The sequence below is a fragment of the Myotis yumanensis genome, unplaced genomic scaffold (genome assembly GCF_028538775.1).
Source record: "Myotis yumanensis isolate MYYU_CA2020_CCGP unplaced genomic scaffold, mMyoYum1.0.hap1 SCAF_3, whole genome shotgun sequence".
Classification (NCBI taxonomy): domain Eukaryota; kingdom Metazoa; phylum Chordata; class Mammalia; order Chiroptera; family Vespertilionidae; genus Myotis; species Myotis yumanensis.
Window position 1 is genome coordinate 213,378,224 of NW_027223754.1, and position 12,201 is coordinate 213,390,424.

General features: G+C 58.2%; 2 protein-coding genes across 4 annotated transcripts in view; one reads left to right on the plus strand and one right to left on the minus strand.

Annotated features, from left to right (window-relative positions):
• Positions 1-6,056, plus strand: part of PPARA (peroxisome proliferator activated receptor alpha) — a 51,609-nt gene extending 45,553 nt beyond the window's left edge. For both annotated transcript variants that reach the window (XM_070411297.1, XM_070411298.1), the window contains one exon: positions 569-6,056. In XM_070411297.1, coding sequence (XP_070267398.1) covers positions 569-816 — 248 coding nt within the window. In that variant the 3' untranslated portion in view covers positions 817-6,056. The remainder of the gene's footprint in view (positions 1-568) is intronic.
• Positions 6,057-6,289: 233 nt separating this feature from the next.
• Positions 6,290-11,516, minus strand: CDPF1 (cysteine rich DPF motif domain containing 1). 2 transcript variants are annotated; one of them, XM_070408029.1, is made up of 5 exons: positions 11,490-11,515; positions 10,452-10,553; positions 8,745-8,857; positions 8,069-8,180; positions 6,290-7,084 (listed from the first exon to the last, which is right to left on the minus strand). In XM_070408029.1, exons 3-5 carry the CDS (start codon positions 8,855-8,857, stop codon positions 6,938-6,940), a joined length of 372 nt encoding a protein of 123 aa, XP_070264130.1. In that variant the 5' UTR covers positions 10,452-10,553; positions 11,490-11,515; the 3' UTR covers positions 6,290-6,937. The 2 variants fall into 2 exon arrangements, with proteins under 2 accessions (XP_070264130.1, XP_070264131.1); XM_070408030.1 differs by lacking the exon at positions 10,452-10,553 and having other exon boundaries at positions 11,490-11,516.
• Between the last annotated feature and the right edge of the window lie 685 nt (positions 11,517-12,201).

Genomic DNA, 12,201 nt, shown 5'->3' on the forward strand with positions numbered 1-12,201 from the left:
GATCCCCACCTGGGGAAACAACCTTTCTCGGAGAGGTGACCTTGGTTAAAACACATGGCGCTAAAGGGAGCAAACATATTAAGAACAGTATGCTATATATGCCAGGTCCATTGAAACATATGCTGTGCAGATGTTTCTTTCCTGCAGCGACTGTGTCAAGCAGCAAGGATGGACCGGCTTCCGGCAATCCTCACCTGAGGATATGTTTCCATTGGTTTTAGGGAGAGTGGGAGAGAGAGGGAAAGACAGAGAGAAACATGGCTGCGAGAGAGACACATCGATTGGTTGCCTCCCGCAGGAGCCCTGACCAGGGCCCGGGCCGGGGAGGAGCTCGCAACCGAGGTGCGTGCCCTTGAACGGAATCGAACCCGGGACCCTTGGGTCCGCAGGCTGACGCTCTACCCGCTGAGCCACACCGGCCAGGCCCACTCTGGTCTCTTGTGATCAGGTCTACAGTGTCTGAAGCCCGACGCTTCAGGGGAGAAAGGCCTGGCAGGAAGGGAGCTGGTGTCTTGGGCGTCGCCATGGTGACCATCCACTCAGCCCTCTCTCTCTCCTTTGGGGACAGATCGCCCGGGCCTCCTGCACGTGGGACAGATCGAGAAGATGCAGGAGGGCATCGTGCACGTGCTCCGGCTGCACCTGCAGGGCAACCACCCCGACGCCGCCTTCCTCTTCCCCAAGCTCCTGCAGAAGATGGCGGACCTGCGGCAGCTGGTCACGGAGCACGCGCAGCTGGTGCAGGTCATCAAGAGGACCGAGGCGGACGCCGCGCTGCACCCGCTGCTACAGGAGATCTACCGCGACATGTACTGAGGCCCGAGCGCAGGAGGAGCCGCCCCGCAGCTGCGGAGAGGGGAGCGAGGCCCGGCCACCGCGCCCTGGGCCGGGACCCATCCCCCCGCCGGCCTCCCCCGCCTCGCCCGCCGTAGCCCAGAGCGTGCAGCGGAGGCGGGAGAAGCCTGCCGGGCGTGAGTCCATCAGATGTCCTGACAGCGCCCTCACGACTCCCACTGGACACCCGACTTCACAGCAGCGGGCTGCCTGCCGTCCCACACGGACTGCTGGCTCCTTTGTAACTGGGAAAGCTAATCGCACTTTTTAACGTTCGTAATCCTGTGTTTCTAGAGGTAACCAAAGGGTAGGGCTTTACAAGCAGCAACGTATTTATTTGAAGGCTTCGATTCTGGTTCCTGAATTCGAAGAGACGTGCTCTTTTTTAACCGTAGGATTTAGTGTTCCGGAAGTTACTGATAAGCTATCGCGGTGCGGCGGCCCCGTCGTGCTCGGGTCCCTGTGTGACGGGCGGTCGCTGGACCGCAGAGAAGCCTGTGTCCAGGTTTGGGGAGAGGGTCCCGGGAACCGTGTCTGGGCCCCTGGTCTGGACCACAGGCCTGTGCGGAGCCGGCGTCGGTGGGCAGGATGGTGACGGACTCGAAAGTGCCTCAGGGTCCCAGTCCCCTCGCCTGGGTCCCTCAAACCGGCACCACCCAGGCTGCCTGGGCCTGGTAGCGTTTGCGGGGCAGCCTGACAAGCTACCTGCAGATGTTCCTCTGGGCCCCGCGCCTCCGGCAGCTCCGTGGTCGCTCCCTGTGTGGCTTTTAAATCTGCAGCTTGTGTGTGTAACGCTCGGCGGCAGTGCTGCTCCCTGGAGTGGAGAAGACGAGGCGCATGTGACTTTGGGGGGCGGGTCACAGGAGAACGAAGGGGAGGGGAGGGGCGAGGTCCCTTAAAAGGCTGCACCTAGAACAGGACTCGCCAAGCCTGGCGGCTGTTACGAAGGCTGACAGTAAGTGTCCTCCAAACACCATGTCAGGCGGTTCCCCACGTACCTGTTTCAGCCCTAAAGGTCCACTGCTCGGCCTCGGTCTCCTGAGAGCCACGCTGACCGTGTCCGTAGCACATGGCCTGCAAGCACTCTCCTCCGTCACCTTAGCGGACCCAGTGTCCCCTCATTCCAGCAGCCCGCCTCCATGCGTCACCCTCTGTCCCCACCCCCACCCCTCCATCCCCACCCCCATCCCTCCATCCCCACCTGCATCCCTCCATCCCCCACCCCTCCATCCCCACCCCCACCCTTGGCCACAGTCACCCGCCGCCACCTGGTCCCACACTGAGGCCACAAAGGCCGCTGGGCTCCAAGACCAGCCTCCCCTCCTCCCAACTGCAGCAGCTCCAGCTCAGCTGCCTGGTCCCTCCGCCCATCCCGCACCCCCTGGCATCTCTGCACCTTGTGGGCGAGGCCCTGCGGGTGCCGCTCCCAGTGCTGGCAACAGCGGGATCCACGACGGTGACTGCTGGGCGGGTCCTTCCTCCCGCCCTGCTCTCCGGGTCCCTGCGACCTTCCCCGGCAGGGGTGCAGCTGCGCAAGTCATGCCAGGAAGATGCGTGTGCGGTCACCCAGGGAGCCCCGAGCGCACCCCCATTGGACGGGGCCCCTGCTTTGCACTTCAGGGCCCACGACAGTTCAGCCGGAGCTGCTGCGCTGCTTACGAAGGCAAGGGCGGCCCAGGACTGTGGAGGGCCCGGGACCCGGCAGAGCCAGAGGCACAGGCCCCTTGTTTGCTGTGAGACGGGAGGGAACTGTCGGCCCGGCCACTGGTGTCTCAGAGCCACCGCAACTCAGCTACCTCAACAGAGTCCGCAGGCGCTGGCTCAGCGAAGGTGCTCGAACCCCTGCGGCCGACCTGCTGATGAGGGCGCAAGGCTGCAGGCCCGTCCCCCGCCCCCACCACACACACAAACGGAAAGTTAAGTGACTTTTAAAGGAGCTTCTGTTGTTTAAAGGGAGCATCAAAGACGCGTGTGGAGAGGCTGCTGTCGGCGTAGTGAGGCCGAGCGGGGGCGAGACGGGGCTGGAACAGCAAGAAGGCCAGGCCCGCGACTCCCACGCGAGGCCGCCCGCAGCGCCGCCTGCCGCAGCCATGCACAAGCCGGGCCGGGGCTCCTGCTCAGGCCTGAAAGAGACGCTTCCCCAGGGTCTGCCTGGCTCACCCTGCGCCTCTCTGCCCGCTCCAGGCGCCTCCCGCCTCCCGCTCGCTTTGCAAACCGGTGACATGGGCACACGGGCCGCAGCAGCGGAGGCGCAGCGGCGTTTTGGCGTTTCCCGTGGTCCCGCCTCGGGAGTGTCTCAGGAACGCCTGTCTACATGCGGGTCCACTGTTTCAGCCAGCGAGGCCAGCACGCCCACCTGACACGGACTCAACCAGTGGCCTGGCCTGCAGTCGGGGGCTTCGGGGACCAGGGGCGCAGCCCCTTCCAAGTACCTCTCATCCCGCGTGGCCTTTCATGACGCATATGCCACCAGGAAGACAAGTGCTGGCAGCTCCCCTGGGTGGGCTGCCTCCGGGACTCCCCTGGTTAGTGATTCCGCTCGGGCCTGCGTGTCCACGTGGCTGCGGACGGCGCCTGCAGCCGGAGGCTCAAGGACAGGCGCCGGTGTGCTGGGAGCAGGTGCAGGTGTGACAAGCAGCGTGGACTGGCGCCTGCAGGGCCGGCCGCGCCTCCTGACCGCGGGCTCCGAGGCAGGGAGTCGGCGCTTCCCTCCAAGTCCAGGGGCATCTCCTGGGCGGGTCCTCCGAGGAGGGACCTGCCCGGAGAGAGCGAAGATCAGGCTCCCAAGGTCGAGGTCCACGTTTCTGCTGAGATTTATATACATTTTTAGGTGCCATTTTAATTGACTTCAAGAAAATGGTCACTGACACCCCCACCTATGGAGCAGGAGCAGGAGACAAAGGCAATGCATTTGGTCTGAATCAGGCGCTGTATTTCCCTGGGACAGTGATGGCGAACCTACAACACGCGTGTCAGAGGTGACACGCAAACTCATTTTTTGGGTCGATTTTTCTTTGTTAAATGGCATTTAAATATATAAAATAAATATCAAAAATATAAATCTTTGTTTTACTATGGTTGCAAATAGCAAAAAATTTCTATATGTGACACGGCCCCAGAGTTAAGTTAGGGTTTTTCAAAATGCTGACATGCCGAGCTCAAAAGGTTCGCCATCACTGCCCTGGGAGCTATAATCTAACAACTAAAATTCGATATTGGAAGTTAAAAGATGTCTTCTTGGTCTCGTTTTAATAATCCCGTAATGCTTTCCGTTACGCTATTTTTGTGGAATGCAGCCATTTCTTAAACTTTACTTCGAGAGTGGGCCGCAGGCACATTAAAAATCAAAAAAACAAACCAAAAAGTGGCCCGCTGAGAGCAGGAGGGAGGCCGCCCAGGCCCCTCCGCGCTGCTCCCCCCGCGCAGGCGCCTTCTCCTGTGTGGCGGGGGTCGCCCCTGACCATGTGCTTCTCAAAATTTCAGCAGGAGACACAAGAAATATCACCGCTTCCTCCCCCAACACCCGAGGGAGGGGGTGGCATGCCAAGTAACTCGGCCCAGCTGGAATGCAGCCTCGTCCCGTGGGAATCTTGGCAACTGCACCCCTGGGCAAGGGCCCATGGTGACTGAAGCCACTGGTGACATCAGGGGCTCCGGTGGCCCCGGTTGTGAAATGCATCGCCTGCAAAAACACCGAAGCTACATCCGTTTCTTACATCAGGGACAGCACATTCAGATCTGGGTCTGGTCTTTCTCTCCCTCTCTCCCTCTCTCTCACTTAAAATAGGTTCGCTATTTGAGTCAAATGTGAGAAGGCTCCATGTTTTCCTCCAGAGCAGGGAGCACACCGGCCTCCTCTCGCACCCACTGCCCGACCCCCTGACCACGATGCACTACAGTGTCCCGTACCCGCCTCCGCCTCCGCCTCCGGGGACAGGAGCCGGGGAGGGCCCTCGACTCTCCAGGTGAAACCACTCGCTTTGCGGAAATGTCTTCTCTTTTCAAAAGCACAGTCGGCCTGGGCCTCTTTTCAGGCCTAAAGGAGAATGTACCTCAGGAGACAAGACGGCCGCGCACGCGCTGGTCCGACAGCAGTATTCGTGGTCACGCATCACTGCCTTTTCTACACTGTTCAGTGAAAAGAACCATGTGAATAGCTGTATCTTCAATACTGTGATTTGAATTTTTTAAAAAAATCCTAATATAAATATTTTACTAACTTACAATCACGTGTCTAATAAGAAACGTCTGGGTTTTTTGGAATCAGTGTTAATGGACGTATCCTCTCCCTAGCCTGGCTGCGGGGCGGAGCTGAAGCGCCAGGACCGAGGCAGACCCGCAGGCACACACGCCCCGAGCCACACAGTTTATGTCGCCTGAGTCTGACTCCTGCCGCTCGGCACGTGCAAGCACAGCGCGGCCGCCCTAGCCCCGGGCGAGACGCCACCCACTGCACAGCAGGGTCTCGCCAGGCCGGGCCTCCCCAGGGAACTCGGGCTGTGGGTTTTTACCAAAGAACTGCGCCCTCTCCCGTGTCCTGGTGGAACATGGGCACCGGCTGGTTGCCTGGCAGCCTCAGGTGGCCCAACCCGAAGCAGGAAGCAGGAACCACAGGCCAGGAGTCCGTCTCCGCCCCCCCCACCCCGCCCCCCGTTGTTCCCAGATCTTGGCAAAGTTGCCCCTGGGGGTGCACCTGTCCCGCCCAGGGCCCGGGTCCAAGTCAGGACACGCAGATCTCCACAGGCCTGAGCTCCGTCCCCTGGTGCGGACTGTCGCCACCGTTCCTGGGTGCCTGGTACTCTAAGCCTTTGGGGGCTGCTGGACCCTGGTTTCTGTGCTGCACGGAGACGCTCCCACACAGACCCTCCCAGCGGGCACCACGTCCACCCCAGGTGCTCGCTCTCTGGTCTGGGTGGGTCCAGGGCCCCGGGCAGCAGGGTGCGGGGAGCAGCAAAGGGCACAGGGCATCCTGCTCATCGAGTCCCCTGATCGTGGTGCCAGACAATTAGGAAACGGCTATAAAATAACTAATTTTTCAAAATCTTGGGTCTTATTCACTTTCCCATTAGGAAACGGAACTGGTCATGTATATTGATTTATATCCTGACTGCGGTAACTTACATAATTGGACTGTCCTACTGTAAGACTGATGAATGTAAAGAGTTAATTTCAGGGTACCATTTGCCTTAATGGTTTTAAAAATAAACTATTTTTAAAAATTATGTGTTGCGTTTGAGTGATGCTGTGGGACGCAGTGCTGGGTTTGAAACCAAACCCCTGGCAGTGGGCCTGCCCTCCGCCGGCACGTCCCCCCCACCGCGTGCCACTCGCACAGGATGCGCCCCGGACAGTGTGGCCCCGAACACAGCGGCCATTTGTGTAAAACGACATGAAGCAGGGAAAGCTTTTTAAGGCGTGGGCATCTGAGAATAAACCGGCACACGGATCGATGGAAACGGCTCTTTATTCACATTTCTCACTCGGGGCGGGGACAGCGGCCGCGCAGCAACTGTAAGATGACAGGGCAGCGCCTGCCGCCAGGAACCAGCAGACAGGAGGCGAGCTCCCATGCGCAATGCTGAGGCTGTGGGGTTGGCCTCCGCAGGCCGAGGCTGAGTTCGCTGGGGAGAGGGGCAGGCAAGCAACAGAAGGCTCCAAGGCGAGGGCGTGAGGGAAGGGAGCCGGGGGCCTGGGGCTGGAACCAGAGCCAGAGGGAGCACACGCTCCCCCCGCCCACTGCAGGGGCCAGAGGTCCGCACACGGGGACAGCTCCACGGCAGCGGCCTTTGCCCCGCACGGCTGTGTTCAGGGCCCAGCAGAGCAGCGTGGCGCGTGGAGACAACCCCTGGATCTGACCCCCCGTGGGAAGGACGCAGGGCCCTCCAGCCCAGCCACGTGGAGCAGGACACAGCAGGGAGGACCTGCAGAGGGTGGGGACCCAGCCCCTTGAGAGCCTGGGCGCCCCTTGGCTCCGGCCCGCGCCCAGCACTGAGTGAGCTCTGGAGCCGGGGCGGGGTTCCCAGGTGCCTCCTCTGCGCGGCTCCAGAACAAGGCCACACGGTGGCTCCCAGCTCAGCACCCGACCCGGGCCTCCGACGCCGGCTCAGGCCTGCGAGCTGGGCTGGCCGGCCGGCCTCTTCGCAGGGCCTTTCCTTTTCTCCAGGTCCTGCCGGATCTCCTGGGGGAAGGCCTGGAGGTTCTTCTGGACACAAGGGAGGCAGAACCTCTTGGAGTAGAACAGACTGCATTCCTGGAGGAAGAGGGCGGGCTGAGGACGGGCACAGGTGCAGGCGGGCAGGGGCTGGGCGGGCCCCAGGACGCACGGGCAGCTGAGAGGAGGTGGGGAGGGTGCAGCGGAGCCAGAAGAGCAAGAGGGAGACCGTGGCCCAGGGGCCTGGCCAGCCACCTGAGAGAAAAAGAAATGGGGGCGGGGGTGCGCGCCAGGGGCAGCCCTGCAGGCACGGGTGTCCGGGGCTTTCAACACATGGCGAGGCCTCCTCGCAGTGGTCTTTGTGCCTCTGCGGGACTGGGAGGTGACCAGCCCCAGGCAGGACGCTCAGGGCCGCCTCGGGGCAGGATCACTCGGATTACAGGGCCACACTCAGCTGCACCACCCCACCACGCTGCCGTGGGTTCTCAAACACTAGGCTCAGCCGTGCTGGGCACTGGGCCCGCAGCCTGTGGGACCTCGGCTTCCTCGCCTGTCAAATGGGTGCAGTCCTGCTTCGCCTGACTGGGTTTGGGGGGAGGGGGCTGAAGGAAGCCCCAGGGTTAAGGCAGCTCCAAGCACAGGGCCTGGTGCACAAATGCTCGGGAGAGCACGGAACCTTGCTTTGCGGGTCCCCAAGGACAGCCAGAGAGAAGGTCAGCACCCGTGGTGAGGGGCCTGTGAGGGGCCACAGGGGTGGTGCAGAACCTCCCAGAATCTACTTGGACCCCTCGGACCCCACAGAGACCCTGGCTGACCCAGGGTGCCCTCTGCGCATCTTCCGCCCTACGATGGCGGAGGGACCACCCAAAATGAGGTAGACCAGCTGGCCTCTAAGAACCCCCCGGGCCCCACCTGGTGACTGAGGGTCCGGGTACCCCATGGAGAGGAAAGCTGGTGCTCACACCGCCCCTGGGAAAGGCTCACGTGCTACCTCTCCCACAGTCATGCGTGTGGGGTCCCAGCCCGGGAACGGGGGACGGGGGGCATGAGTGTGGAAGCGAGGCAGTCGTGTGGCTTACCCACCGGGCCCACACACACCAGCCGGCCGCAGACACTGCACCTGGAGCCCAGGATGAGGAACCTGTCCTTGTCCGGGGTGAAGGGGTCCTTCATGACATAGCTCTCCTCCAGGAGGCTGTGGGACAGGAAGTGATGCCGCGGAAACCGCTGCTGGGAGCTCAGTGGGGGTGGGGCTGGCCCTGCTCTGGGCTCTGAAACCACCGCGGCGGGGGCCACCACTCCTTCTCAGCCCACAGAGGAGCCCTGACCTGACTCACAGGATGGGGCCGGGGCCCCGAGGCCTCCATCCACGCCCTCTAAGCCCTCCCCTCACCCAAGCATGGTGATGCCCATTCCCAAACTGCCTGCTTCTCCACAGGGAAAACAGGTGCATCGCACCTGTGTAGGGTGCTGGACCCACGGGGTTCCGAGAGACACCCTGTCCCGTCAGCAGAGGAACCCCGCCAGCAGGAAGAAGCCTTGCCCTGCCACTTGCCCTACGTGAGTAACGTACTGGTCCACTTCCCCATGATGTGGCATTTGATGAAGGACAATTTGAAGGTCAAGAATCAAGCGCTGGGACCCACTGGCTCTACTCCAGGCCTTCCCGGGCAGATCACAGGAAGCCGGTCCTCAGGACTCACTCCCACCGGTGCGCACTAGCTCGTCCACTCCTAGGCCCCTGGGCACGGATACTCACATGACAGACTGGGTGTCGGGGGGCTTCTGCCCCACATAGCTGTATGGAGCTGTCAGGGCACAGAGCTGGCACTCAAACACACCCAGGGGATGGTGCTCTGCCTCGCACGCCATCTGCAAGATCAAGATGCAGGGCCCGCCACCTTCAGAACCAAACCCTACCCACCTCTCGAAGCCCTGGCTGCATGCTCTAACAGAGAAGATGAAGGGCGCCCCTGAGACCAGGAGCCTCAAGGTCAAAGTCCGAGACCTCCGCAAGGTCACACATTGTTTTCAAGTGCACGTGAGACACTTATCAAGAGAGAGTCTATGCCGTGCCACAAAACAGGCCTCGGACAATAAAAAAATACTTGGAATTGCAGAGTACGTTCTCCAATCCCAAAACAGTTATATTAAAATCATAACAAAAAGATACCCTAAAAACCTCCAAATACCTGGAAATTAAACAATATAATTCTAATTAAATCATAGTTTAAAGAGGGAAATTAGAAGATATTTTCACTAAACGAAAACTGAAATACAGCATATCAAGATACGCAGCTGAGACAGCGCCTCCAGGGAAATTCACTGGTTTGAATGTTTAAAATGGGAAAGAAGGTTTAAAATCAACCATCTAAGTTTCTACTTTAAGAATCTAGAAAAAAAAATTGAACCCAACATAAATCAAAGAAGAAAATAATAAAGGACAGAAGTCAAACATATAGAAAGTGATAAACAATGGGGTGAAATCAGTACAACCAAGACTGGTTATTTCAAAACATCAATATAGTTGATAACCTCTAACTAGACTGAGCAAGAAAATGAGAAGATGCAAATTACCACAATCAGGAATGAGAGAGGGGACATCACTAAGACTACAGACATTAAAAGGAAAATAAGCGGATATTGTGAACAACTTTTTACCAAATAAATGTGACAATTTAGCTGACATGGACAGATTTCTTGGAAAAAAGAAACCTACCAATTATCAAAAGTGACTCAAATAGAAACAGAAAACCTGAATAGCTCTATATTCAGAAATTTCATAATTTAAATTTTTCCTAAAAACTGAAATAACCTCCCCCCCCCCAAATATCATGCTAAAATGGCTTAACCTCAAATTGTTAAACATTTAAAAGAGAAACAGTACCAACATATAGAAATTATTTCAGAATGCGAAGGAAGAAACACTTTCTCAGTGATTTTATGAGGCCAGTATTACATGGACACCAAAACTGCCAGGATTGCCTTGATACCGTTAACCAGACAAAGCAATTACACAAAAACTACAGACCAACATCCTTCATGAACCCAGATACGAAAATGTTTAGCAACATACTAGCAAACTGAATTCACTAATAACATATAGGAAGCCTAATGCATCATGCCTGAGTGGATTCAATTCCACTAGACTCAAGGAATGCAAGGTTGGTTTAACACTCGGAAGCCAACGAATGGAACTTGTCATAGTAACAGGGAAAAAAAAACACAGTACTCATCATTTCCAAAGATGTATAAAAAACAGCATACATCATTTCAACAGATGTGTAAAAAGTATGACAAAACTCAGCAGGATTTTACTAAATTCAAGACTCTGAGTGGTGCATCCAACCCAAGGGGCTCCCCTACTGACTAGAGAACGAACTCCCTTCCTCGACAGTGGAGACCCTGTAAGACGGGGATTACCTTTTCCCATCACGGCCCCTCACACACCAGGCTCACTACTAACCTTCAGCTGCCCCTGCTCTTGCTGTTCCCTCCACCAGAACGGCTCCCCCACATCTGCCTATGGAGTTTCCCTCTGGCCGCCTTGGAGATGTTTTGTCTTTGGCTTTCAGCAGTTTGAAAAAAATAATAATAATAACAATTATATATATATATAAATTTATATAAATTTATATAAATTTATATAAAAATATATATAAAATATATATTTTTTATATATATATTTTATATATATAAAAATATATATAAAAATATATATAAATTTTTTTCTTTTAAAGTTTTTTATCCTGCTTTGCAGTCTTTGGCCTGTGTTTTGGTAACTTCCATTATTTTTGGGAAAGTCTTAACCGTGATAGCCCTGTTCTTTCTCCCTCTTCTTCTGTTGGGGTTCCAAGTGCCAATGTAAGGTGTCCCCCCCAAAATGTACACACACACTTTGAAGAATTATAAAGGCAGTGTTTGCTAAAATGCATTTCCTTTGCATCATGGAGCTGCCGCTGTTGGTGTGTGTCCAGTTTGGGGTCCCTGTGTGTTGGGCTGCTCGCTCTGTCCCACGGGGCTTGCCCCGCACCTCTGGGCCCGTTGCTTTCGCTCCTTCTCCGTTTCAGCGCGGGGCCTTCTGGGGGTCTGTGATCCAGTCCATTCATTTTTTATTCCTTGGCCCGTGGGGAACCGGCTCCACCACCCTTGGACGTGCCCTCTGAAGGCATTCTTCGTCCCTGCTGCTGTTCATTCCTAACCTCTTCATTTGACTCTTCCTCGTGTTTCCTAAAATGCCCCTCTCCGTGTCCGGAGGGCCCCGCACGTCCAGGACCGGCCTCGGGGGCTCTGAGCCCCGGGCTCCTCCGTTACCCCGTGGCCTTTCCCTAGATCTCCGGGAGTCCCGTCCCTGGCGCGCGGGGCAGCGACTCCGACCACTGGCACTCGGAACCCCGCGGACCTCCGCCGAGGGGCCGAGGTCGGCAGGCGAGCAACAGGCGCTGGGCAGGACGCAGCCAACGCCTCCCACGCCCCCGCCACGCCGCCCAGCGGCTCCACTCACCTCCACCGCCACCTGCGGCCCCCGCCCACAGCGCCTGCGCGGCCCCGCCCCGGCCCCGCCCCCTAATTGCCCACGGCGTCTGCGCGGCCCCGCCCCCATGATCGTTCACAGCGCCTGCGCGGTCTGGCCCCGCCCCCGTTCCATGACTGCCCACAGCGCGTGCGCGGTTCCTCTCCCCGGCCCAGGAGCCCGGGCGCATGCGCAGCGCGGGAGGGAGCTTTGGTTGAGCTTCCGCCTCCGCTGTGTCTTCTCGGTCCCTGGCTTTTGGGGGCGGCCTGGCCTTCCTCCGGCCCGGGGACGCCTACTTGGCCTGCGGTCTGGCTGCTCTACTGTTCTAGGCTTCTTCCCGAGCTTTCCACCGGGTTCTGCAGAGTCGAGGCCGCCGGGGCACGGCTGGCAAATAACCTGACTGCGCGGAGGTCCCACGCCGCTGACCACGCGCCGGAGGCTGAGCGACCTGGTCTGAGCATGCAAGCTTCTGCACCCTGTCCGCAGGCAGGGCCGAGTGCGCCCCGTAAGGCAACTGAATGATGGGTTCTGCGCGAGCCCTGGTGTTACCTGGACCTTTGTGAAGCCGTGTGCGCTTGCGCCATGTCACCACGCTCCTCCGGAACCCGAGTGGCCTGCGAAGCCCTGGGTGGCCTGGGCCCCTCCATCCTCCAGCTCCCAGGCTCTCCTCACCCTGCTGCCGGACCTCCCACCTCACTCCTGG